Source organism: Neofelis nebulosa, chromosome 9, assembly GCF_028018385.1.
Source record: "Neofelis nebulosa isolate mNeoNeb1 chromosome 9, mNeoNeb1.pri, whole genome shotgun sequence".
NCBI classification, from domain to species: Eukaryota; Metazoa; Chordata; class Mammalia; order Carnivora; family Felidae; genus Neofelis; species Neofelis nebulosa.
Window position 1 is genome coordinate 76,045,205 of NC_080790.1, and position 27,313 is coordinate 76,072,517.

Sequence of the window (27,313 nt, forward strand, 5' to 3'; positions counted from 1 at the left end):
CAGAGAGAGACAGAGCATGAGTAGGGGAGTGGCAGAGAGGGAGGGAGACATAGAATCCGAAGTGGGCTCCAGGATCTGAACTGTCAGCATAAAGCCCGATGCGGGGCTTGAACCCACGAACCGTGAGATCATGACCTGAGCCAAAGTCAGCTGCCTAACCGGCTGAGCCACCCAAGCGTCCCTCTTCTACCAATTTTCAATCACTTCCTCACCCAACGCACCCTTATTCCCTCCCTTCTGGAGTTGAGACCAAAGCAAGGCGCTCCCTGCAGCTCTTCAGTTTGGTTGTGATTGACCAGCCGGTCCTTCCAAAGTGCTGGCTGGTTGGGGGGCTCTCTCTGGCAGCTGATGAGTCCACATGCGCTGCCTGATTCTGCTGCTTTCTCCAAAGTGAGTGACCGAAAACATGCCTTTTCCAACAAGGAAAGTATGTACGATTCGGTTCCCAAGTCATGTTTCATGTTTACAACGGTCTTCTCATCATCGTTAGTTGGATTAAATTTAGTGATTACAAAGATTTTTGTTTTTATCAATAATACCCTTGATCTTGAAAAACAAGAGCAATTTAAACAGACCCAGATGCTCTAAACTCCACCACATGTTTGTTGTATTTTTTTTTTAATCGCATTGTATTTGAGGCTGTCACTTAAATCAATTAAAGATGAACGTTATTCCTATGGCCACGTTTCCCTGGCTTCTCACACTAAACCTTTCCTGTTTCTAGTTATTCAGTGGCAGAAGCCTCGAAGAAAAACGTTTAATGTTAATTATTATGTGGTCCCCCCAAACTCTTGTGAACGGGTAGGTTCCCCTACCAAAGCCCATGAGAGGTAATCCCAGGGGGAAATTACCCTGGCCCTGCCAAGTCATTGGATTTTAAGTCACTGCTCTGTTTATCTCCTTTCAGCAAACGTTCCCCCCCCCCTTTAAAATGGATCATTTAGTTTCATTATTATCACTACGATTATCAACAACTCTTTCTGTCAATGTAATTCAACCAAGACTTACCGAGTGTCCCCTGACTTTCTGTAAACATTTCCTCCATCTGTAAATCGAAGCAGCTCCAGTGACTCTGGTCATGTGGCAGTGAATTCTGGGAGCTGGATGGGGGGCGGGGGTGGGGGAAGGCATGCAACAATAAAGCAGCAGGCTGTGAGTATAATGTAAAAAGAAGGTGGCTTGGCATCAGGGGATGTGAATTGAATCCTGACCTTGGCATCCATCGGTGACCCTTGGGCATGTGACCTGACCTCGTTTGAGTTTTCGTTTTCTCACCTGTGAAAAAAACACATACGTAAAAGACTTCTTGACAAAACACTCCTCCAGACACGTGGGTGGGTAGCAGTTGTGTAGAGGTTCCTGCAACAGTGGGCCAGCACGGGGCCAGAGCTGTGTCCTGTTTGTGCAAGATGGGTCCTTCTCTGAGGAACGAGGTTCCCCCTGGGGGCCTCAGGTCTGGCCGATAAAGGGAGCCTGAGGAGCTCTGGCCAGGACTGGGGGATGCAAAGACATGTGAGAGCGCCCTTCCGGGTAGAGATGGGGATCTGGTGCTAAAGAAAGTCAGCAAGGAGCCTGCAGAGGTTTCCTGACCCTTGGGATGAGGATGAAGAAATAAGTCTCTCCTTGGGATCCTCCCGGGAATGACGCAGGACCCTTGGCCACTTTCCTCTCCAAGCCAGCCAGGTTTCTTTTATTTTCTGGGCTTATTTCCCTTTTGTCCTTCCTTAAGATTTACAGAATCCTTTTGAGAAATTCCAGTTGTCACCACTAAGGGCAGTTCAGAGAAAGGGTTTGTGCCCCCACTGGGCTGGCTCATTCAAACAGCAGCCCCTGCTCCTGGGCCCAACAAGGCAGAAAGAGTGGGGATCAGGTTGGGAGAGCCCAGGGATGACTCACGCAGACAGACCAGGGCCTCGTGCTCCCAACTGCTCCTCCCACCTGGAGAGGTGAATCCATCTGGAGGTTTATTTTTGCTCATTTTTTAAAAATGTTTATTTCTTTATCTTGGAATTCTATTTTATTACAAGAGGTAGAACTGTCTCACCCTCTTTCCCAGTCTCACTTCCCAGATACCCCAGTCCCCGACACCCAAGTCAGCCAACAGCCCCGGTTCCACGCTCAGCTGGGGCCAGACACTCTGAACTGTTTCCAGAGGTGGGGAAGGGTTGCCTGGAGCCATCGGGACTCTTTCCCAGGCCACAGGATGACCCCGCGCACACGCTGGTTGGCTAAAGTGAGACTGGAACCTGTGGCCTGGAAAAACACTTCTCTGGCTTGTAGGCTCAAAGGTCGGTCTCACCTTTGATCTCTCAGATTGGGCTCCAACCAACGGAGTGTACCAGCCCCTTTGTGATGTAATCACTCCCCCCACCTTTTTTAAAATTTCTTTCAAAGTGTATTTACTTATTTTGAGAGAGAGAGAGACAGAGAGAGAGCACGTGAAAGAGGGGCAGAGAGAGAGAGGGAGAGAGAGAATCCCAAGCAGGCTCTGTGCTGTCGGTGCAGAGCCTGACGCAGGGCTCCATCTCACGAACCGTGAGATCCACGTCCTGAGCCGAAATCAAGAGTTGGAGGCTTAACCAACAGAGCCCCTAATCACTCCTCTTTGTGATGTAAAGGGCTGGATAAAAGTGAACTAAACACGGAGGCTGGGGCCGTGTTCCAGAAATCAATTTGCTGCTAGGGGTCAAGTGCCTTCCACTGAATGTCAAAAGGCCACTTAAAGATCAGCAGAACCCCCCTTGTCATCTGTGTTTGTTTTCTCTGTGCTGCGAGGAGCCTGGTCGGTAGGAACTCTCATGGTTGCAGGCAGCCGGCTTCCAACTCCTTAAGCCCGAATTGTAATAATCACAGCAGCTAACAGCCTTTGTTTTTCTCCAGCACATAATGTATGCCAGACACAGATGATCTCCTAAAATCCTTGCAATCAACCCATGCATTTGGTCTTCTTTTCATCGTTTTGATAAGGAAACTGAGATTTAGAGAAGGTGATCCGCCCAAAGTCACACAGTGGGGGGCGGGGGGGGGCAGGCGAAGGCAAGATGCAGGGGAGGCCCTGGCCTCCTCGTCACTACCCACACTTCAGCTGTGGCTAGTGTGAGTTACGTCTCCTGTGGTCACTGGTACCAGACACAAACAGTGGCTGGCTAAATAAAGAAGTAAACAAATAAATACAGGAGTAAGGAGAGGGCTTAGCCTTTACTGGAAGATCTCTAGAAGGCTCTCAGAATCCAGTGGAGAGCTGCACCCCCAGGCAGGGAGGAAGCAGGGCAGCTGGGGGCCTGAGCAGTGTCGGTGGCCCTTCTGTCCACAGCACTTGGTGCCAACTCTCATCTTCAGTAGTTCAAAGCTTCGAAACCTCTAGAAAAAGAAGTCAGAGATCCCCACTCGGTCAGGTGTACATCCTGGACCAATCAGCTTTTGCCCACAGGCCAGGGGCAGGAGCAGACACAACGATGCCAGGAAAGGGTAGGACAAGAAGTTCCTACAGAAAGAGGGTCATTGTGAGCCAAGAAAGACAATGATGATATCAGAAAAGGTGACCGAGAGGGACCATGAAATCTTCCTACACATAGGGAGTCAGCAAACACAGAAATCTAACCTGACTGCTGGCGGGCATTTGGGCCCCCATGAGGTAGACCTGTCTGACCCCATCCAGCCTTACCGGGTAGGTTCCCTCTGCCCCCAGTCTCTCCATCACCTTTATAAGGCTACCTTGTCAGTGCCTTTGCTCATTTGGTGCCCCCATGCCTAATGTATCCTCCCTCCTCTCCAGCAACCCAAACCTTCCTCAACCTTCAAGGGAGGTCCCCATCCTCCAAGAAGCCTTTCTTGGCCCTTCTGCTCCTTGCCCCCCCATCACTGTCCTGCCTCCTATAAACACCTATACCATCTAATCTGTACCTTACATCTTACTATTTAGCCCTGTTCAATATTATTTATTGTTCTTATCTATTTCTTGGTCTTCTCTCTGCCCATTTGAATAGACTCTTTGAGAGAAGAGACCTTATTTTCTCCATTTCTTATATTGTCTCTGTATAATCTAGTGTAGGACTGAACACCATAATAAAAATAACCACAAAAATAATAGCTCTCTTTTTTTTATTTTTCTTTTAAATGTTTATTTATTTTTGAGAGAAAGAGAGAGGAGCATAGAAGGGCAGAGAGAATGGGAGAGAGAGGATCCAAAGCAGACTCTGTGCTGACCACAGAGAGCCTGATGCAGGGCTCGAACTCATGAACCATGAGATCACGACCTGAGCTGAAATCGGCACTTAACCAACTGAGCCACCCAGGTGCCCCAATAGCTCCCTTTGTACAGCCTTTCAGAGGCTTTTTTTTTTTTTGTATTTTATTTCATTTGCTCATCCCAACAAGTCTGCAAATTAGGAAATGAAAATAATATACTCCTGACTCAGCCACATGATGCCTGGGGCCTCAGCCGGAGGCTAAAATCATCTGGTGGCTGGTGCTGGCTGCCAGCTGAGATTCCACTGAGGCTGTCGGTTAGAACACCCCCCATGTGCCCTCTCCATGTGACCTGGGCTTCTTCATGACATGGCAGCCTCAGGGTAGTTAGACTTCTTACACGGTGGCCCAGGGCTCCAAACGTGAGTGTCCCAGAAGAACTAAGGAAATGATGTGGACTTTTCTGAACTAGTCTCCGAGGTCATGCAAGGTCACTTTCTACTGCATTCTACTGGTCACAAGTGAGTCACTAAGATTGGCCCAGATTCAAGGCAAAGGCACATAGACCCTCGCTTCTCAATGACAGGAGTGTCAGAGAATTTGCCCAACATGTTTTAAAATTGCCTCAACTTCCCATTGGACAGATAGAAAAACTAAGGCCCAGGAAGGGTAAGTGAGCTTTCATAAGCCTATGCAGCTGACTGGAAAACAGCAGAGTCAAAGGCATCCCAGCTCCCTCAGCAAGTGTCATTCTCCTGTCTGCACCTGACAGGTGATATATTAATGGAGAATCTAGGGCAGGTGGCAGCAAGGTCAAGAAGAAGGGGGAGGGGGGCACGCGGGTGGCTCAGTCAGTTGAGTGTCCGACTCTTGATTTCCACTCAGGTCATGATCTCACGGTTCATGAGATCGAGCCACGTGTCAGGCTTTGCACAGACAGTGCAGAGCCTGCTTGGGATCCTCTCTCTCCCTCTCTGTCTGGTAAATAAATAAACTTAAAAAAAAAAAAAAAAGGAGGAGGGGGAGGGCCCAGTGGTCTTCTCTGCTCCAGTGGGCTCCTTGGATCCCTCTGACCATTTTGAACTCTAACCTGTGTGAGAGGTACCCACTTTCTTGGTGCTGAGAAACAACTCTCTTAGATAACTAGGAAATAAATAAAATGAGAAGCTCTCCGCCAAATGTGCATGCTGTATATTGAGGAACATAAAGAGAATAGATCTGTCTGTGGCCTATTTCAGGGTCCGGGGAGACAATCATGCAAAAGAGACTGGGGCTGAAGCCTGAGCTGGAGGCTGGAGGCTGGGGACTGGGCTGCAGCTGGAGGTTAAGTGCTGGGGGGCTGAGGCTGGGGAGTAAGACTCAGCACTGGAGGCTGGGACCTAGGAGTGGAGGTCTCTGACTGCTTCACTTTTCCAATATGGTCTGACACTCAACCCACGGTCTGCATGCTTATTCACACATCTGCTCAGCACTTGCCTGCAATCACTTAAGTTTTATTATTGGACTTGTCACCATATTAATGTAGCTGTACGCTTAAATTGATGGTAATTGTAAGTTTCCTGAAAAACCTTGGGTTTTTTGCAAGTATTAATTAACTGATTCACTTACATTAAAAACAATTATGTAACCGCAGACCTGCCTCCCTAGCTCTTCATGTCAAAGATGGGGGTTTCATGTAATGCGTAAAATATGTCGATCAAAATTTCACAATTAAGGTCAATTTTCATTTGGAAAGTAAAGATAATTAACCAACTCGCACCTGTAATCTCCTGACATGTTTCAATTAAGAAAATAATTCTTTATAAACTTTGCAATCTGGACACTCAGAGAACATGTTAATACAGCTACTGATAAATATAATCATTAACAAAATAAATCAGGACCCCTGGCTGCAAATCTGAGGGGGCATCTGTTTTCATGGTAAGCCAATGACGCTAGAATTTGGGAATGCTTGTACAAAGGCCCAGCTGGGTCCTTAAGCAGCTGAGGAAAAAAACACCAGTGGCATTCTCTGGCCTGCCCCCGCGGTGAAGCCCTTCCCACAGAAGCTGAACGTGTAAAGGTTTTTCACTCTTCCTCTGTTGCTTCCTAGCTGTGTGACTCTGGGCAAGAGACTTGATCTCTCTGAGTCTCTGTTGCCTCATTTATTACCTGAAAAGAAATGGTATCAATCTCACATTGCTGCTGGAATTGTACATGAACTGATATCTAGGCAACATGCTCAGCACTATGGCCAGTGGTAGAACTCAGTAAAAAGGAGATGCTTTGGGTTCGTTGAGCCCAGGAGGGGAGGCTAGGAGAGGGAGGTGGGAATCTCTAGCTATAGAAACCTGGGCAAGCCCAGTCCTGTCTCCGCCCCTGCGGATGTGGATGTCCCACCTGTGGATGTCCTTCCGGGTGGCCCTCTGTGACCTCTCCCCCAGTGTGATGGGGTGAGATGCCAGCTCCCCAGCCCCATGCTCCCTCACACATGCTGGGAGGGGCTCCTAAGCCCCTCATGGGCAGTTGAACCCCCCAAACGATAGACCTGACTCCTTGAGACCCATCTGCAGAGTCATCCAAAAACATTAACTTCTAGATGTGTGCAGGTGGCAAGATACGGGGAAGAGAACCTGCCCAGCTCAGGCCCACCCCCCACCAAATCTCCCCAAGTCTCTAAATGAACTTGGCCCAGCCCAGCCTCCCAGCCTTTGATTCTTCATCAGGAAATGGGGCTGATTAGAGGAACTCCAAGGTCCCTTGTGCTCCCCAGTTATATATACTTTTGTTTTCCTTTCTTACCTCCTTCAGAATCTATTTTATTGTTTTTTACAAAGTCGAAGACTCAACAGAAGTGTTTGACATTCTTTTTTCTAAAAGGAAGACATTTGACCCCTTGGACTGGGGCTTTGATATGTCTCCAGTAATGGGGCGGGCTTTTTCCCCTGACCCAGTCACGCCACATGACCGTGAATTTGTCTGGGAAATGATATCTCACAGAGGTTCAGTGCCCAGTGAGGTCTCATGGGGTAGATGAGGATCCAGACAAGGAGCCTGGGGGCAGGGATCAGCCCTCCCCCTGTGAGGTTGCCAGGCCAGCAGACTCGAAAGCAAGAGTTGGGAAGGGCCTTTCCCCACGGACCCTCAGTGAGTGGTGAGCAGCAGAGAGGAGGGAGGTGCTCTGCCACACTGGATTAATCCAGTTCAACATCTCTTTCTAGGACCCCTTTGCCTCTATACTCTCAGCAGAAGGCATAGCCATTAGAATAAAGCAACTGTGGTCGACTAAGTTCTCATTGTCACAAAGAAAGCCCCCTCTGCACACTAGTCACACTATTCTCCCCCTCCTGGGAGTCTGTCCACTCGCTCTCCTGCCTGACACCAGCAGCTGCCGAACCCAGCAGGATGGCAGGAGTGGTAGGATTTAAGGTCAAAACTCCCGGAACCCACCCTGAACCCACCCTTACCATTGATTCTCATGCGGTCCCCCAAAGGCAGCTGTTGCGTAAATCCCCTGGCTCCGAGGAGGCTGTGGGGCAGCAAAGAACGCTGCAGGGAGAAGAGCTTCTGACTGAAAGCCATGAGCCCCGGATTCTTTTGTCCATCTATTCAACAAAAGCTAGTAAGAGTCAACCAAGTGCCAGGCACTTTTCTAGACACTGAGGTTATAGAGGTGAGCAAAACAAATACGAACCCCACCATCACGGAGCTTACATTCTAGTAGTAGTCTGGCAGAGGCCATAAAAGAAACAAGTAAATAAAGCAGAGAATATGGAGAAAAATAAAACAGAGAAGATCCCCAGGAATGGGAGGTGTGCTTTTTCTTTTTAAATTTTTTTTCACATTTATTAATTTTTGAGAGACAGAGCTTGAGCAGGGGAGGGACAGAGAGAGAGAGAGAGAGAGAGAGACAGAATCTGAAGCGGTCTCCAGGCTCTGAGCCATCAGCACAGATCCCAACTTGGGGCTCGAACCGTGAGATCATGACCTCAGCCGAAGTTGGCCTCTTAACCGACTGAGCCACCCAGGCACCCCAGGTGAACTTCACTCTCGACTCTCACCAGTGGATCCGTGGGGAGGTGGGAAAATCACTTTCCTCCTGGGTTTTCCTGGAAAATAATCAAACAAATGGGCTAACCTTAAATCGGTAACTTGCAGACATTTTTCCCCCTGTAGCAGGCACCTTTAGGGAAACGAAGAATTTACCCAAAGCCCTATAGATTAAGATAAAAGACAATGAGGACAGACCACCCAGTTAAATATGAATTTCCAGGAAACAATGAGTCTTTTTTTTTTTTTTTTTTTTGGTATATCCCAAATATTGCATGGGATGTCTTCACACCAAAAAGTATTTATTGTTTATCTGAAATTCAAATTTAACTGGGCATTTTGTCTTTTTGTTTGCTAAATCCTGCACCGTGGGAGCAGGGGAATCACTTCTCAGCGCTCTGGAGCTCCGCTGCCCAGCGGCCTCCCTGAGCCTCAGTTTCTCTGTGGGCAAGGCTTGGAAGGTATCGCAGAGAGATAGTGACGGATCTTCAAGGGAAGAATGAGTGATCACCACATTCCAGAGCTCAGCCTGATGTAAATCCCAGGCCAGGAGCCCTCGGATCTGAAAAAGGTTTCACTAAAATACCCAATGAGAAAGCTTCCGGCCCAACGCCTGGTGGCAGCGGGTGCCCAGAAACTGTTTTGTTTGGGTCTTGTTTTCTGGAAAATCGCCTTGCCTTCTCCCAGGCCAGGCTTTCTGAAGGCCATCTTCCGGTCCATTTATCCCAGATGGCCCCTTAGCTCCACAGGGCCAGGAAAGGGTTGACAGAACATGTTACTGAGTCTGGGAAAGAACCCAGCAGAGTTTGGTGGTTTTCTCTCTTCCCGGAAGTTTGCTCATTCCTGGGCCGGTGGCTGAGCTAGGTTTGGCCCTTTCACCTTCATTTGTCTTGGAAGGGCTGGCCTTGGACTATCCCACCCAGTGAGCACTAAATTGGAAAAAACGGTGACTTTTTTTTTTTCAATTTTTTCTTCAATGTTTATTTATTTTTGAGACAGAGAGAGACAGAGCATGAACAGGGGAGGGGCAGAGAGAGAGGGAGACACGGAATCTGAAACAGGCTGCAGGCTCTGAGAAGTCAGCACAGAGCCCGACGCGGGGCTCGAACTCACAGGCCGTGAGATCATGACCTGAGCCGAAGTCGGACACTTAACCGACCAAGCCACCCAGGCGCCCCAAAACAGTGACATTTTTTAATGAAATGCAAAAACCCCTCAAGGCTAGATAAAGAGCAGAAATGTGAACTGCAAAATATCCGATGATTCCTGGCAGGTCCTGGAAACGGTCTCTTAATGGCATGAAGGAGAAGCAAGGCTTCTCCAGAGCCCGCAGCTTCAGAACATGCTGGAAGCAGCTGGGACTTCTCAGCTGGCAGCAAGCGCTTGTTTTGTCCCTGGGGTAAAATCAGTAGCCAAGGCAGTCTGCTCTCAATTACCTGCCCTGTGGCTTATCTGAGGTGGGATAATATCAGCATGAGGGAGAGGACAATTGGGGACAGAGGGGAAGGGGTGAAGGTGGCTCTGACCTAGCACGTGAAACAAGACATGTGTACTGGCTCTGGCTTTATCGAGCTGTGTGTCTTTGGGCAAGTAACCGGCCTTCTCTGGGCACTGGTTTCCTCAACTTAAAATGGAGACACTTGGATGAAATCACTTGATGTTTCCTCTCACCTCTGAATGAAGAAATAGAACATGTTATGGGAGCCCGTCGCAGAGCTCAGGCCTCTCTCTCAAAAGGCAAAGAGATAAGAGTCCCAGGGCCGTTCTCAGTACAACTAGAGGTACTAAGTTACCTGTCACCAATCCTCCCACTTTCTGTAGCAACAAAATCCACGTGGCTAATCGGTATGTCCAATTCAGGGGACCCTACACGTCCCTTCACGACTGCATGTGTGAGTGCTTGTGCGTGTGTGTCTGTGCATGCATGTATGTGCCTGTGGGGTGTAAATGTCAGGCAAGCATCCCACTATGCATTGTTTCTGCTCAAGAAAAGACTGCCAAATGGGTAGTTTATCCTGGAAACAGCCCGGAATATCTCACTATTTCCCCAACTATATGTTGTGTGGCCTTTTAATTTAGCCCTCATTCCAAATGCATGACACATCCTTTTGACACCTTAAAGAAATGTTTCTCAGATGGCAGGCAGGGCACAGCAGCTCCAGGCTGCAAAAGGAAAACACACGGCCCTGAAAATTAAAAGTGATTTAGGTCCTCTCCGGAAATGCCTTCCTTCAGGCTACTTGATGTGGTCATTTATTAAGTGACTTAATCAGGAACGTAACGCAATCTCAGAGTGATTAAGGCCCTTTCTGGGCACTCCTGGATCCTCCCAATTATGAGTGGGGGGGGTCATGCATTCATAAAAGGACTATCAGAAGAGAATCGTTTCCTAGGGCTAAGGAATGGTTAGTTGCTCAGCTAGAAAAGCCCTGTGTTGCTGAGAAACATAGTTAAATCACTAACTCCGGGGAAACGTCCCTCTGATTGAATTTAAGCAGTTGTTAACATGGTTTCACTTGCCCCACACTTGCCTCGTCACTTGCGACGAGTTAAGGTTAGAGAACCACAGCCCATCAGAGTATAAGGAATTCTCGAAGCTCTCCTTGTCCACGCTTGCCATCACTCCGCCAAGGAAGCACAGAGAATGACAGTGCCTAAGGCCATGTACCTTGTCTTTGCAGATCTGGGACCAGCACCCAGTCTCCCTTCTTGCATGTCAAGTCGCATGGCTACACTAAAGGGGAAAGGGACTCTCAGAGACTCTGTTGGAACGGTGAGGGGACACTGCGGACTCTCCAAATAACCGGATGCGGCTCTGGAGATGAGGAGGGACAAATGGACTCAATATTCCAGAGGAAGCATCCTGAGCAAGTGTAAATGGCTAAATGAATGTTCAGGGGAGGAATATGTTCAAAAATACTTACCGAGGGCCCACTATGTACCCAGAACTATGCTAGAAACCAGGAAAACAGCAGAGAGCACAGCCTCAAGCCTAGTGAAGGAGCTTACACTGGAGGAGGTGAGGAGGTAGGCAGAGAGGATAAGGGAACAAGCAGATGGATGGATGGATGGATGGATGGATGGATGGATAGATGGATGGATGCATGGCTGCCACATTTAGAAAGCTAGGAGAGCAATAATGTAGGGGTAAGTTGGGGCCTGGAGTCCAGCCCCTCCCTGCAAGCCTGCAGCCCAACCAGAAACACCTCTCTGGCTCAAAACAACTTCAAGGGTCACCCAGTCCTCTATAATCAATACCCTATTTCCCATAACCAGCACTCCAATACTTGCCTTTCACCTCAGTCCTGGCTGATGTCATCACAGAGCCCCCTCACCACCACTGATGAAAGCCCCTCCTGCTCCTGGCCTGGAGCAGACACCACTTCCCAGAATGGCCTCCCCCCTGCCCTCTGCTTCTTGGCCAAATCCCTTCCCCTCTATTTAGCACCTCTGCTCACTCCAGGCCTCTCCTGCTGCCCTACCTGTGCCACACGCCTGAGCTCTTCTGGGAGGTGTGCTACATCTGGTGAGCTGGCCTTGTCTTCCCCAGCCCCCGGCTAAATTGTCAGATCACCAAGGGCAGCCGCTGTCTTCCCCCTCAGAGTCCCCACAGAGTGGGGCATGTGGCTGGCCACACAAGAGATGATCAATAAGAGACTTTAGGAATAACACCCGCTCTGGACAAAGTAAATGGAAGGAGAGCCCAGGGCAAGTCCCTAGGAAAGTCTGAAACCTGGGCTTTCCTCCTAGAACCTGTTTCACGCAGCCCCCTTCCCTCCACCCCTGCGGTGCTTTCCTGGAGGCTTCTCCTCGAAATCAGAGTTGGGTTGAGGCCTACCATGCTGGGCAGGGTTAGGGGAGGGGCCTCTTGGGCTGTTTTACAACAAGAACTACTCTTCTGAGCTGGCCAGTGACTCAGCATCTTGGATCTCAAATGAAAAAAAGCCGTTTTCATCCTGGCATGCAGGAAGCACAGAGGGTCCAGCTGACTTTGCGAAGCCACCATGCCAGGCCCAGCCCCTAGCCGTGTCAGATCCCGGCACCTGAGGCATGTACTGTTCTGCCAGACTCCTAACCAGTCAGGAATGGGGAAACAGCACCTCCTATTGATGGGCTCAGTCATCCCATTTCATAGATGGAAAAGTTGAGATCTAAACATACCAAAACCTCCTAGGGCTCCCCAGGTTGTTCCTCTTTCCCCCTGATGCCTGGCTGGGGGTTCCTCTGACCAGGTGAAAGATGAAGAGTTAACTCTTATTCAAAACAGCTGCAACTCTGCACTGGAGGAAGAACCCCTAAATACACAGCGATTTCATGGGGGTCCTTAACCAGTTTTCGTTGCCTTTGGCATCTGGTGAATCTGCCTAGGCACCCCTTCTCAGAATAATATTTTCTAATGCAGGGGCACCTGGGTGGCTCAGTCGGTTAACCTTCCGACTTCAGCTCAGGTCACGATCTTACGGTCCGTGAGTTCGAGCCCCACGTCGGGCTCTGGGCTGATGGCTCAGAGCCTGGAGCCCGCTTCCGATTCTGTGTCTCCCTCTCTCTCTGCCCCTCCCCCGTTCATGCTCTGTCTCTCTCTGTCTCAAAAATAAATAAACGTTAAAAAAAATTAAAAGAAATATTTTCTAATGCATAAAATAAGATATGATTGCAAAGAAAACAAATCATGTTGAAATAAAGTTACAAGAATAATTTTTTAAGTTTATTTATTTTGAGAGAAAGAGAGAGAACGAGCACGCTCACACCAGAGCACAAGCGGGGGAGGGGCAGAGAGAGAGGGAGAGAGAATCCCAAGCAGGCTGTGTGCTGTCAGTACAATACCGAACACGGGGCTCGATCTCACGAACCGCGAGATCATGACCTGAGCCAAGATCAAGAGTCCAAGGCTTCACCGACTGAGCCACCCAGGTGCCCCAAGTTATAAAAATAATTTTTTAAACGGATATAGTAACACATGCACTTCTTGATTAACATGTTAAGTTGCAAGATCTAGCAGCAGGTCTGATTGGTACTGTAATTTCCAAGTAGTGGTGAGCATAAGCATTTCAACGTGTCCGCCTCGACTCTAACGTGATATGAAAATACCTGTGTTTTCTGCTGGTGGGGAATGCCATAGCTACTGCCCAACACTGCTATGGTTAAAGCCTACATTCTTTTTTTTTTTTTTTTAAACATTTCACTTATTTTCAAGAGACGGGGACACAGTGTGAGGGGGGAGGTGCGGAGAGAGAGGGAGACAGAATCCGAAGTAGGCCTCAGGCTCTGAGCTGTCAGCACAGAGCCCCCGATGTGGGGCTCGAACCCACCAACACGGAGATCATGACCTGAGCCGAAGTCTGACTCTTTTTTTTTTAATTTTTTTTTTTTTTTTTTTTAGTGTTTTTTATTATTTATTTTTGGGACAGACAGAGACAGAGCATGAACGGGGGAGGGGCAGAGAGAGAGGGAGACACAGAATCGGAAACAGGCTCCAGGCTCCGAGCCATCAGCCCAGAGCCCGACGCGGGGCTCGAACTCACGGACCGCGAGATCGTGACCTGGCTGAAGTCGGACGCTTAACCGACTGCGCCACCCAGGCGCCCCCCGAAGTCTGACTCTTAACCGACTGAGCCACCCAGGCACCCCAAAGCCTACATGCTTAAAAAAGCAACTATATTCCAGTTAGGGGTTGGTGACGATAAAGATGAAATTTTTTTCCCATCCAAGTTCACGGATAATTTGACTGCTGTCCACTGGACTCCTTAGGCAACACTGTCACTGAGTGACTGACTACTTAAAGGTGGCCTCATAGGCAAAAGCCTGACGTCCTCCTATCCCAGACTTAGGACTGAGCTCACTTGGAGACACTGAAGAAAGCATGTGCTGAATTGAATCAAATACTTCTCGGCTCCCACCGTGGGCGAGGCATGGATAACACACTATGCCCGCGTCCCTGTCCAGCTCACTCCTGAAAGTTCGGGGCTTTTCATAGAGGGGCTTTATTTTCATGAATATATATTTGGAAGCAGAGGGAGGTGTTAGATAACAGACCCTGCGCCTGCTAACGGGAGACCTGTGCAGTGGCAGGAAACGTTCAAGAACAGTTCATCCTTATGAAAATATCCTCCCTCTGACACCAGCCAGCCCGGGAGACGCGGGAAGGGGCAGTCGGAAATGAATCTCCATTTGAGAATGAGCCAATTATTATTATTTCAGTGAGACGGTTTCACTCCTGCCCCCGCCATGGCTGAAATAAAACACCGGTGAGGTGTTATTGCACGGGCTTGTCCTCGCATCCCAGCTCAGGTTGCCCCCCAGGGCCGGTCTGGAGGGGGCAGAGGGTCCCGGCTTGGGAGCAGCGCTCGGTCGCACAGGCGCCTATTAGCCCACCTGGCACCTGGGCAGTCTTCAGGACCCCCTGCCCCGCTTTGCCCCTGCCAAATCGTGCCCGATGTACTCAACATTAACTGAACAGTCATATTGCTCAGAGGAGCAAGACAGGATAGTGGTTACAGGCTCAGACTTTGCCAGCAGACCCCATTCAACTCCTTCCTCTGCCACTTTAGTCATTCAACCTCTGTGCACCACGGAGTACCCACTTTATCATCTATAAGATGGGCCTAAAAATAGTATCCACACTGGAGAGTTGTCGGGGAAATCAGTGAGATCCTGATTCTAAAGCCCCTTGCTCAGTGTTAGCACATAGTAAACATGCAATGAAGGACAGCTGCTATTTACAAATGAACAAAAACCTGGTTTTGAGCTCCTGCTGGAGCAAGGCACCTATGGGATTCTGGGCCATTTCCATGTTCAAGGATGGGCAAGGGTTGGACGGGAGAAATTACTCAACTGGTTAATTTTTTTAAGTGTATTTGCTTATTTTGAGACAGAGAGTGGGAGAGGGGCAGAGGGAGAGAGAGAGAATTCCAAGAGGACTCTGCACCGTCAGCACAGAGCCCTACGTGGGGTTTGAACTCAAGAACCACAAGAAAGGCTCAGTCCATGACCCCAAAAGGGTGCTAGAAACTCCAAGGAAGCACCAGGCCTCCAGCGTCTGGCCGTGCCCCAGCTGCCTTCCAGCTGCCCACACCACAGACCCAGGGGTGGGAGGTGCAGGGCTGGGGGCTGGCGTTTGTGAGTTCCTGCGGTAGAATGCCACTTTTTGTGTGCGTGTACAGATGAGCATTTTATTGGGAAGAGGACTTTCCTCACCATTTCCAATGGGATCTCAGAGCCCTGTAAGTAGGAATCACTGCTCTTCAGATTAGCAGGGTTTTCAGACTACTCTGCAAATACCAGTCCCTTGTCTGCGATAAGACTTCATTTGCCACCCGTGGCTGTCACCAGAGGGGGCCGGAATCAATGGGCATTGGTGGATTCTGAATATTCCTACATATTTTGGCTTTTCCCAGAAATCTCACTGTCTCACCTGGGGGAGCTGGAGGGAGAGATGCTAAACACAAAGCCTCGGAGGCCTTCCCAAGCACAGCTAAGGCAGGTAAGGAAGACTCAGCCAGACCTCATTCTGTCTCGCTGATGTCTTGCCCTCAATCCTAATTCTCCCTGTTGTACAAACCCCACGTCAAGACCACCTTTTCAAAGGAGGCTTCCTTGCCCCCCGGACACACAATATTTCCTCCCTCTCAACCTATGTGCCCCGTTTTGTTTTGTTTTCCATAGCTTCACACAGCTTGGTTCTGTTGCCCAACTAGCCCATTAACTCCTAGATGACAGAATGGTGTCCTCCTCTCTTCTTCCCCCAATACAGCTTGGCACAGAGTCAGACATAGGGTAGAAGTGCCTTAAATACACCTTAGACTGATACTTTGGGAAAATAAGTGTATTTGTTTCATTGACCAGAATGGGATGAGATCGAATTGAGTTGAATTGCTGGTGGGCATCGTCAGTATTGTCAATGTCTCAGATTAAATACAAGCTGGAAAAAAAAATCTAGTAGAAACTACAGATTCCTTAAGAATGGCCCTATCCCCAGCCACATCCCAAATAGCCACAAAGTCTGTAACACGTTGAGCATCTGAATTTTCCCAATGAGAAGCACACCTGTTATTCAGAAGGAGAAAAGCTCAGTAATTGAATGTATTTACATTTTCTTAGTTTTAGCTTCTACCCCTTACCAGATGAGTCTCCTTCCCCCAAACCCCCAAAGTTATGACTGAACTCGTGGGGAGAACGGGCTTGGGATGACCCAGAGGTATATTCACCAACCCATTGAGGGTGAAATGGCCCCCATGACTTCAGGAGTAATTTTCTCATGTGAGTACGAATGTGTGTATTCATCATTTCCTATGAATATAAGTACACAGGTCTTTGTGTGTATCCTCATGTGTATGTGTGGGGACAGGTATTTGCCTATATATATACATTTATTTATATATGTGTGTGTATACATTCCTGTTTGTTTCCGTGTGTGTGTGTGTGTGTGTGTGTGTGTGCGTGTGCGTTTGTGTGTCTCCACATACCCTTGGAACAAGACCCTAAATTAAAGTCTTTCTAAGACTCCAAAATGGATCACTCAATAATCTTGTGGGCTTAATTTAAGACTTCCCCATGAGGAAATCTCGTTTTATGAAATGCTCATGGATTTCACGGTCTGAATCTGTTCTTCATCTGTGCCAATCTCTTCATGGTGTCTTTTCCCCGGGTCTGCCCTCGTCCCGGCTCTGGCTCCAGCCCTCCTCCTCTTTGCAACAGTCTCAGCTTAAGACAAGGAACCCTTACCCACCCGTATCACACCTTGCATCCATGTTAGACTATTTTTGTTCACTCTTTAGTGCTAACTTATTGCTGAAAACGATATATTTTTATTTTATGCCTTATGTAGTGAGTGCACATCCTTTGAGGAGGAATGTGTTTGCTGGTAGTGCAATCTGCTGAGAATCAAGTGTCCTCATAGACCTCTGTAAGTATTTATCAAATGCCAGAAGTATGAGGGAAGAGGAGGCTTGAGTGTCACAGCCATAGGTGGAGACGATTGTGTTCATAGCTCATCGCAGACCCACTCAGAGAAGAACCTGAACTTCCGGGGTCAATGCTCGGCCATTGTGCCCGGTATGGCTGGGAATATATACTCAACAGTATGTGATTTCTTGCCCTATGTACCTCCCTGGATGTGTACATATGTCTGTGTGTGGGGCTGGGGGTAAGCGTGTGATGGGCAACACCCCATGATGTCTGGGTTTTCAAATACTCCCAGGGTCTGGATATTGACTTTGGCCAACATGGATTAAATGTGGAGCAAATTCAGCTTATGGACTCTAAAATAGTGAGTCCTATGTGGTCAGAAGCTCAGAGGAGCACTTTCAAAAACCCAGATCATGCCGGCTCTCGTGGGGGATCCAGCATTTATTTCCAGCCACCTGCTGGGACAGGATGAAGGGTCTTTGGGATGCTGTACATGATAGGCTAGATATTAAAAAGGGAGGGTGTGGCAGAAATGGAGGAGAGGATGACTCAGAAATATTTGTTTGCAACTATAGCCCTTACGTCCATTTTGCAAGCTCCTCTTAGGCAGCATTAATTCTGGCTGAACAAACTTGTAACAACACTGAGAGTTTACCAAATGGTTCATGGATAGAGTTACATTTAGCCTTCACAATAACCTCATGAGGCAGCTGTTCATATGAACCCATTTGCAGAAGAAGAATGAAATATTGTCCTAATTTAGGCAGTCCCAAGGAAGCCTTGAGCCACCATGGCATGGACCAGGGAAAAGAATGCAGCTCCCTTAAGGGTGGGGAATTGTCCCAGCTGGGTTGTGGCCCATGGTGGACAGCATGTAGGCAATGTCTGCGGTATAGTGGGTACTGGGGCACTTAGGATGGATTCCCCACAACTATGTGAGCCGAGGAGCTCTAGTCTAGGGGGTGGCAGGAATTGGGGAAAGTACTATCCAAAGCCAGATAGAGGGCAGCTCAGAGTTCCAGAGGCTAAGATCTATCAGAGTTACTCCAGCCAGTGGCTGTGGATGTGGGCACAGTGTCTGCCTGCCCCCCTTAAGGTGAGAACGCAGATATTAAGGGCCAAGGCAGGGAGGCTGGGGTTTAGGACAGGTATTCAGATCCAAGAGAAAATTGGATTGCTAAGAGGAAAGCCAAATGATCAATTATCAATTGCTGTGTAGCAATCACTCCAAAACTTAGTGGCTTAAAACAACAGCAATCATTTATTTTACTCATGAATCTGCGACTGGGACAGGGCTTGGCAGGGATGGCTCATCTCTGCTCCTTGTGTATCAGCCGGGACAATTTGACTAGAGTTGGAAGATCCACTTTCAAGATGGTGCACTGGCATGTTGGCAAATGAGTGCTGGTTGCTGCTTGGAGCTTAGCCAGATCTGGGGCAGGGGAGTGGGGGAGGACTCAGCTCATTTCCACAGGGGCCTCTCAACAGGGCTTCCTTACAGCTTGGTGGCTTGTTCCAAGAGCTAGTGTCCCAAGAGAATAGGGCAAAAGCTGTATTGCCTTTCCCGACCTAGCCTCAGAAGTCATATGATGTCATTTCTGCCATTATTACAAGCCTATTACAGATTTAAGGGGAAGAAACATAGACCACCACCCTCTTCATACACACACACACACACACACACACACACACACACCTCAACAAGAAGACTATCAAAGACACAGTAAAAGAAGGGTACATGGGATTGAGATATTGTTGTCGCATTCTTTAGAAAATCAAATCTGCCACACAAAGGTAAATTACTCATACTACTGCCATCATCCCTTTTCAACAAATATTTTTTTGAGAACTTACCATCTGCTAACCGAACCAGAGGACCCAGTCCCTGCTTTCAAGAAGCTCACAGACTGATAGGTAAGATGTAAAGGGGTTATCAAGAAAGCAGGGATAGAAGGAACATACTTCAACATCACAAAGGCCATATATGAAAGACCCACAGCTAATATCATCCTCAATGAGGAAAAACTGAGTTTTTCTCCTAAGGTCAGGAACACTACAGGGATATCCATTCTCACCTCTGTTGTTCAACATAGTACCAGGAGTCCTAGTCTCAGCAATCAGACAACAAAAAGAAATAAAATCCATACAAATTGGCAAGGAAAAAGTCAAACTTTCACTGTTCGCCAATGACACGATACTCTACGTGGAAAACCAAAAACAAAACAAAAAAAAACTCCACCAAAAAATTGCTAGAACTGAAACATGAATTCAGCAGAGTCGCAAGATATAAAATCAACATGCAGAAATCTGTTGCATTTCAATACACCAATAATGAAGCAACAGAAAAAGAAATCAAGGAATCGATACCATTTACAATTGCACCAAAAACCATGAGATACCCAGGAATAAACCTAACCAAAAAGGTAAAAGATCTCTATGTTGAAAACTATAGATCGCTAATGAAAGAAATTGAAGAAGACACAAAGAAATGGAAGAATATTCCATGCTTATGGATTGGAAGAACAAATATTGTTAAAATGTCGATACTACCCAAGGTAATCTACAGATTCAGTGCAATCCCTACCAAAATAGCACCAGCATTCTTCACAGAGCTAGAACAAACAATTCTAAAATTTGTATGGAACCAGAAAAGACTCCAACTAGCCAGGGTAATACTGAAAAAGAAAACCAAAGCTCAAGGTTTCACAATTCTGGACTTCAAGCTGTATTAGAAAGCTGTAATCATCAGGCAGCATGGTACTGGCACAAAAACAGACACATAGATCAATGCAACAGAATAGAGAACCCAAAAATGGACCCACAAATGTATGGCCAACTAATCTTTGACAAAGCTGGAAAAAACATCCAACGGAAAAAAAGACAGCCTCTTCAGCAAATGGTATTGAAAAAAGTGGACAGAGACATGCAGAAGAATGAATCTGGACTACTTTTTTACACCATACACAAACACACACACACACACACACACAATCAAAATGGATGAAAGACCTAAATGTGAGACAGGAAACCATCAAAATCCTAGAGGAAAACACAGGCAGCAACCTCTTCGACCTCGCCCACAGCAACTTCTTACTAGACATGTCTCCAGAAGCAAGGGACACAAAAGCAAAAATGAACTATTGGGACCTCATCAAGATAAAAAGCTTCTGTACAGTGAAGGAAACAATCAGCAAAACTAAAAGGCAACTAATGGGATGGGAGAAGATATTTGCAAACGACATATCTTTTACATGGCTAGTATCCAAAATCTATAAAGAACTTCTCAGACTCAACACCTCAGAAACAAATAATCCAGTGAAGAAATGAGCAAAAGACATGAATAGCCACTTTTCCAAAGAAGACATCCAGATGGCCAACCGACACATGAAAAAATGCTCAACATCCCTCATCATCAGGGAGATACAAATCAAAACCACAATGAGATACCACCTCACACCTGCCAGAATGGCTGACATTAACAACTCAGGCAACAACAGATTTTGGCGAAGATGCAGAGAGGATCTCTTTTGCACTGCTGGTGGGAATGCAAACTGATGAGCCACTCTGGAAAACAGTATGGAGGTTCCTCAAAAAATTAAAAATAGAACTACCCTATGGCCCACAATTGCACTACTAGATATTTATCCAAGGGATACAGGTATGCTGTTTCGAAGGGATGTAGACACCCCAATGTTTATAGCAGCACTATCAACAATAGCCAAAGTATGAAAAGATCCCAAATATCCATTGACTGATGAACGGATTAAGAAGATGCGTTATGTATATACAATGGAATACCACCCGATGACGAAAAAGAATAAAATCTTGCCATTTGCAACCACGTGGATGAAACTAGAGTGTATTAGGTTAAGTGAATAAGTCAGTCAGAGAAAGACAAATACCATATAATTTCACTCATGTGGAATTTAAGAAAAAAACAGATGAACATAGGGGAAGGGAAGGAAAAATAAAATAAGATAAAAACAAAGAGGGAGGCAAACCATAAGAAACTCTTCAATATAGGGGACAAACTGAGGGTTGCTGGGGGGGTGGTGGGTGGGTGGGGACATGAGCTAAACGGGGGATGGGCCTTAAGGAGGGCACTTGTCGGGATAAGCACTGGGTTATAAGTAAATGAGGAATCACTGGATTCTACTCCTAAAGCCAATACTACACTGTATGTTAACTAACTTGAATCCAAATAAAAATCAAACAAAAAAAGAGGGGCGCCTGGGTGGCTTAGTTGGTTAAGCGTCTGACTTCGGCTCAGGTCATGATCTCACGGTCCGTGAGTTCGAGCCCCGCATCGGGCTCTGTGCTGACAGCTCAGAGCCTGGAGCCTGTTTCAGATTCTGTGTCTCCCTCTCTCTCTCTCTGCCCATCCCCTATTCATGCTCTGTCCCTCTCTGTCTCAAAAATAAATAAACGTTAAAAAAATTAAAAAAAAAAAAAGAAATCAAGGGGTTATGGTACCATGAGATGGTGTAATGGTGGGAATGAGTATAGGAAGGTGACGTGGGGACTGGAACAGGGCCGCAGCCCCAACCTGGGGGAGGAAGAGTGTCAGGAAAGTTTTCCAGAGAAAGTAACATCTCATCTGAGTCCTGAAAAATAAGGGGTTTGGGAATGAGGGAGAGGTTTCCAGGGAGAGGCAACAGCACATACAAAGATCCACAGGAGGGAAAGATACCCCTCAGCTTTGCTGCAGTGACAAACAACGCCCAAATCTCAGAGGTTTACAGCCACGCACATTATTTCTCGCTCATATTAAATGCAGGCTGCAGGCCAGCTGTGACTGTGCTTTGAGCTGGGTGTCCGCTCCATCTTCTCTTTCATCCTGTAACACAAGCTGGAGTGACACCTGTCTGGGGGCATGAGAGCAAAAGAAGAAAGAGTCCTGGTAGCAACGTACAATGTCTCTAAAAGCTTCTGTTCATCCACTCGCATTTATTAGTCGACCCTGTCATGTGGCCAAGCCCAGGGCCAATGAGGCAGGGACATAGGCTTCTCCCGTAAAGGAATAAGTGGGTGGTGATGAATATGTATGACCGGAGTGGAAGAGCCCATGGAGATCACTCGGGATGGCTGAAGCCGGGAGGAAGCAGTGGGCAGCTGGATATATGCGCAAAGTCCGATGACAAAGGACCTCAGAAACCATGCTAAAGCGTCTAAATTTCATCCTGAGGTTAACAGGTGCCATTAGAGGAATGTAAACACGGAGTGGCACAATCATATCTGTGCTCTAAATTGGTGGCTCTGGCTGATTCTTGATAGAAGGGTTAGAAAAGGCATCACACTGGGGAGTGGGGAGAAAGGAAACAATATTTGTTTAGTGCCTTTTATGTGCCGGGCACCAAGCCTCCACATTCCATAGAAGACTAGAATAGTAGCCCACCCATCACCTCATTCTTCCATGTCTGGACTCACAGTCTCTGCAGATCAGGCACTGGGCCATACAGTCCCTCCCCGCCCTCCCCCACGCAACATCACCGACTGGAGTGGGAATCACCTGACCAAAGATGAGCCTAAGATTCTCCACCCCCCACTCCATCCATCTGTCTTCCTCTTCCTCTCCTCCTGTCCTTTCCCTCTCCCTCCCTCTATCCCCTGAGTTCTGAATGGGGGGCGGGGGGGGGACAGAGATTTCAGAGTGCCTCCCGAGTGGCTGAACGAGGGACTCAATGAAAAACGAGGGAAGTATTAAAAGGAGTAGCAACAGGGAAAGCTTCTCTTCAGAGAGAAAACAAGGATGCTCAGATGGGAGCGGAGGAGAGATGACTCTGCCATCGGGAGGGAGGAAAAGCCTTGATTTCTAACTACTGTCCAGTTTCTGGTTCCATCCCTATTAAGGACAATGGGGTTCCCTGCCCTTGAATCCATGTGCTACCCCTGAATCCTTACAATAAATTTATTCTTTTGTTTATTCTATTAGTCCGAGTGGATTTCTGTGATTTGTACCTCAAAGTACCTTGACTAAGATATTTTAATTCTCTGAGTCCCCCTAAGTTCACCCCAGGCATAATGGGGCCATGAATCCATCCAGACTTTACCAGCTTGGGACCACGGCTGCTGTACGGCCTGCCCTGGTCACAGTGGGCTCCTGCCCGGCAGGGGCTCACAAAGACCGAAGGTCATGAGTCCCAGGGTCCGGTGGTTGAAACCTCAGGAGGGCAGAGATGGCTTTTCCTAGAACCTAGAGCCGTCTTCCTGACACCTGCAATGAACTCTCAACCACTGGGAGCTGGAAGTGCCCAGGGAGCGGAACTTGGAGTGGAAAGGACTGGGGGTAGGTGGGGAGAGCTTACTGGTAAAGCTGCCCCAGTGAAGTGGGTCAAAGCCAAATGGCGGGAGGAAAGAACTCAGGTTTTCCACAGCTGCTGGACTTGTACTTAACCTCTCAGAGCCTCAGGGTCACCACCTGTAAAATGGAGCTGTAGGTGGGCCTGGTGCATGGAAGAATCATGAGATTATGTGAGATACCACAGTGCCCGGCATATAATAGCCATTCAGCAAATTCTTCCTATTATTATTATCCTATTATCTTGCTATTATAGAGGAACTAAGGTCAGTAAGGCTTATGGTTTATAGTATGGGTTTTGGCATCAAGGACTGAAACTTCAGAGGCTTTTTTTTACCAGCTGCATGGCTGCATTGGTCGAGTTGCTTAACCTCTGAGCCTGTCTCCTCCTCTGTAAATGCTGATAATACCCATTTTATAGGGTTATTGGGAACCAGAGGTTGCATTAACTTTATCCCTAATCCCAAATGCAACTGTATTCAATTCAACAAGAATTTGTTGAATGCTTACTGTGTGCCAAGCACCGGGTCATTATTCTCATTTTACAAATGAGCAAAATAGGCTCCAAGATTGAGTAATTTACTGAGGTGGTGGGTCTGGACCAAGGGCTCAGGCCTGTCTGATGACAAAGCCTGTGCCCACTGCCCTACTCACCCTACTTTCCCCAAATGTGAGCATTTACTAACAGTGCAACTATACTAGAATGATTGGAACAGAGACAGCAACTGCCAAAGGGCCCACCACACCTGTCATCACAAACCCGAATGCCACAGTGCTACCAGAGGACATCTATTTGAGGCTGACATTGACCTGGTCCCTCTGCAGCAGCCTCGTGCACAGGTTGTCCTAAGCTATGTGCCCTCCCCAGCAGGGCTGTATCTTGTTTCTACCTACTTTAGCAGAGCATTTGCACAGCACTGTGCATAAATTAATTAGCACACATTCTTCTATAAGAAACAGCCCCTGGATTTTAGCCTTAATTCACAGAGACAACAAAATAAAGTATTGGATTTCCACGTTAAGAACAATCTGACTTTTTTCAGGTTCCCTTTCAAGAAATGCAGAACTTGATGGAAAACCGTGTGTGACTGCTTTCAACGGCTGGGTGAGAGTGCCCTCTTGCTCAGGTGCTACCCAAATCAGGAGAGCCAAGAGCAGGCACCAGCCAGGGGGAGGGGCTATCACTGATGAGCGGGACTGATGCATTGTAATTAATGCTAATAAAAATAGATACTGCAGGAGAGAGTAGTGCCAAGCCAGGAATCCCTACTCCCGGATAGAATTTCTCACAGGTAATGGAAAGAAGAAGAAGGAAGAAAAAAAAAAAAAGTCACTTCTTATAGGAAACCTGATCTACACGTTGCCTACAGAGGATTTTTGTAAAGTAACTAAGGAAATGCAACTAAAGACAGCAGCCCCAGAAAAATTAGACTAACTCTGCGTTGAAAACTTTCTTTCCTGCAACCCAAGGGAACCTGGTAACGCCATAGGCAGTCAGATAACACTCAGAATTTCTAAGAGCAGCGCGTTCAGTCTGCAGCTTCTATGCAGCTCTAAGGGGACTCCAACACCCAGTGCTTCTGGTTGGAGGAAGCCGACACAACGCTGAGACTTCCCCTACGAAGAAGAGGAGAGCTAGGAGGGAAGACCGGGAGAGAGGGGGAGGAAAGGGGCCATTTTCCTATTGGCCTGGTACTTCGCAGTTGCTGCTGTCAGTCAAATCCCACTGGTCATTCTGCCGTCCATTCAAACATTCCCCGGGCGCCCACGGTGTGCAAGGCAGATCCAGATTCTCCGGGAGGGGGCGATGGGATAAGAGGGTGAAACGCTGGTATCTGTGCCCCAAGGATGGTGTGATCAGACCATGGCAACCTAGTGCGCCTCCGAGGGAGCGCGCCCCACTTCTAGTGGCCTCTCTGGCAGCGCAAACGTCCGGTTAGTGGTGGGGGAAGTGGGTAGGGAGGAACCAGCGGGCCTTCCCGGCGCCCTCTGGCTGGTCCACTAGAGGCCTGGGGGGAACTGCGACTCACCCAACGACCTGGACTCTGAGACCTGCCGCTTGGGGGCGCTCGCGGGCAGACCCTGCCGAAGGCACGTTTAGGGACGAAAAAGACCTCTGAGGCTCCTACGAAAAGAAAAATACCAAAAAGAAAAACCGGGCGGCGGATTCAGGCGGCTTCCTGAACCCAAAGCCGAGAGTCTGACCGCCTCCCCCGGATGCCCGGCCCGCCGTGCCCGCGCCCCAACCTCTCCCCAGGCAAAGGGGCCCGGCGTCCCCTGCCAGCCCGGGAGGGAGCGTGGCGCGGGCAGGAAGGGACCCCAGCACTGAGCCGTGACCGCGGGCGGGGACAGAAGGGCCAGGCGTCGTCGGACCGCGGGGCAGCGTCCCTGGCCTGGGTACCCGCCTCGGGTCCCGCTTGGTCCCCGCTCGGTCCCGGCGCCTCCGCGGGCCGAGTCACCGGTTTACCGACCTCCAAACCGGCCCCGAGCCCTAGTTCTCGCTCTTTTCGTTTGAACAAGAGCCCCTGTGAGCCCGTGCGACCTCCAACCCGTTGTCTCCGGAGGGCCCTCTAGACTGCCCCGTGGGTCCTGAGCAAAAGCCCCAGAGAAGGACGGTGCTACTCCAGCCTTTGGGGGCCTGTGACCGTGCAGGCATGTGCGGCGCCGGCGACGCCCGGAGTCGCGTCGTTACGGGACGGCTGCGGCCGGGATCCCAGTGCCCGAAACCTTGCCCTGGCTGGGGGCGCCGTGGGGACCACTTTCTGAAATGGAGATTCACCTGAGCGGAATGCCTGCGCCTTGACTGCCCCCAAACGCTGGGCAACACAGACCGCCATGGGGTGCTGGGTTTTGCCAATACCCCCTCGGGTCCGCGAGGCAGCCACGCAGCCTGAGGGGGCGAAGGGCCCGGCGGCTGCGGCGGCGGGGAGGCGCCCGGAGTCTCAGCGCACACCAGCCCTGCTCCGCTAGCCCGCTTTCAACGAAACTGGCCTCTGAGGCCCGAGCCGGAGGCCGGGTCTCTCAGCGAGTTTGCTGCGGGAACAGCGGGCTCTGGGATTGCGGACGCCCGCTACAGTCCCCCCAGCCACCCTGGGGAGGCGACGCCCCAGAACCCAACCCGGTGCGAGCTGCGGGGAGGGCCTGAGGCGGCAGGGCCAGGGCCAAACTCTGCCCAGGGGATTCCTGCAGCCTTTAAAGCCTGGAAAAAAAATAAATAAATAAAAATTAAAAACAAAACAAAAAAAAGCTTCTGGTCTTCTGGTTTTGCATGGAGCCCCCCCCACCACCACCACCACCGTCCCCTCCTCTGCTGGTGGAAATAGCCTACAAGCAGCTGCTCCTTAGATCACCCTCTTCTTTCCAAACTGGCCTCAACCCAAAGTCAGAGAAGCCCTTTGGGGGCTGGTGCGGCTGCTTTCTCCCTCTCCCAAAAGTTCTGCTAGTGGGTAATGTACTGGCCCTGGGCTGGGTCATCTGTGGGGGCCCAAGGGCTTTGTGCTGGGGAGCTTCCAGCCCAACTCCAGACATAAAGGCCCCAGACTGTCCCTGACCAAGAGTCAGGGGCAAGCAAAGGCATTCTGTCAGAGTGAGCTCATTGGAGCACACCCATCCACCTGTGCTGCTGCCTTCCAGACAGTCCCATCCCAGGGGACTGCCAGCACACTTTGGAGGTCAAAGGAGACATTTCAGTGAGTCCCAAATTTCCACGTGTCTGCTAAAGTTTTCTCCTTCCCAGCCATGAAGCTTCTCCTATTTGTGCTTGAAGAGATGGCAAATGCAGGCCTCCCCAGCATGTCTCAGGGAAAGAAAGAATATGGGATTGGGTAGATTGGGATAGGTTAGACCCAAGGCTTCTCCAGCAGCTGCTTTGAGCACTGGCACCGGGGGCTAGGA

The 27,313-nt window shown here is 48.7% G+C and overlaps 1 protein-coding gene and 1 long non-coding RNA gene across 3 annotated transcripts in view; both read right to left on the reverse strand.

The window, feature by feature from the left end:
- Window positions 1-694: 694 nt before the first annotated feature.
- The window catches only part of SIX3 (SIX homeobox 3), a 101,783-nt gene continuing 75,164 nt past the window's right edge, over window positions 695-27,313 (reverse strand). Inside the window, exon 4 of one of the 2 annotated variants that reach the window (XM_058684236.1) lies at window positions 695-1,275. In XM_058684236.1, the coding sequence (XP_058540219.1) occupies window positions 1,186-1,275 (90 nt within the window). In that variant the 3' untranslated portion in view covers window positions 695-1,185. Of the gene's footprint in view, window positions 1,276-8,151; window positions 8,277-27,313 lie in introns of those variants that run through there. The other variant, XM_058684238.1, reaches the window with a different exon arrangement.
- Window positions 22,049-26,238, reverse strand: LOC131485162 (uncharacterized). The gene is made up of 3 exons (XR_009248678.1): window positions 25,891-26,238; window positions 25,450-25,544; window positions 22,049-22,417 (listed from the first exon to the last, which is right to left on the reverse strand). It is a non-coding gene; the product is annotated as an uncharacterized LOC131485162 (long non-coding RNA).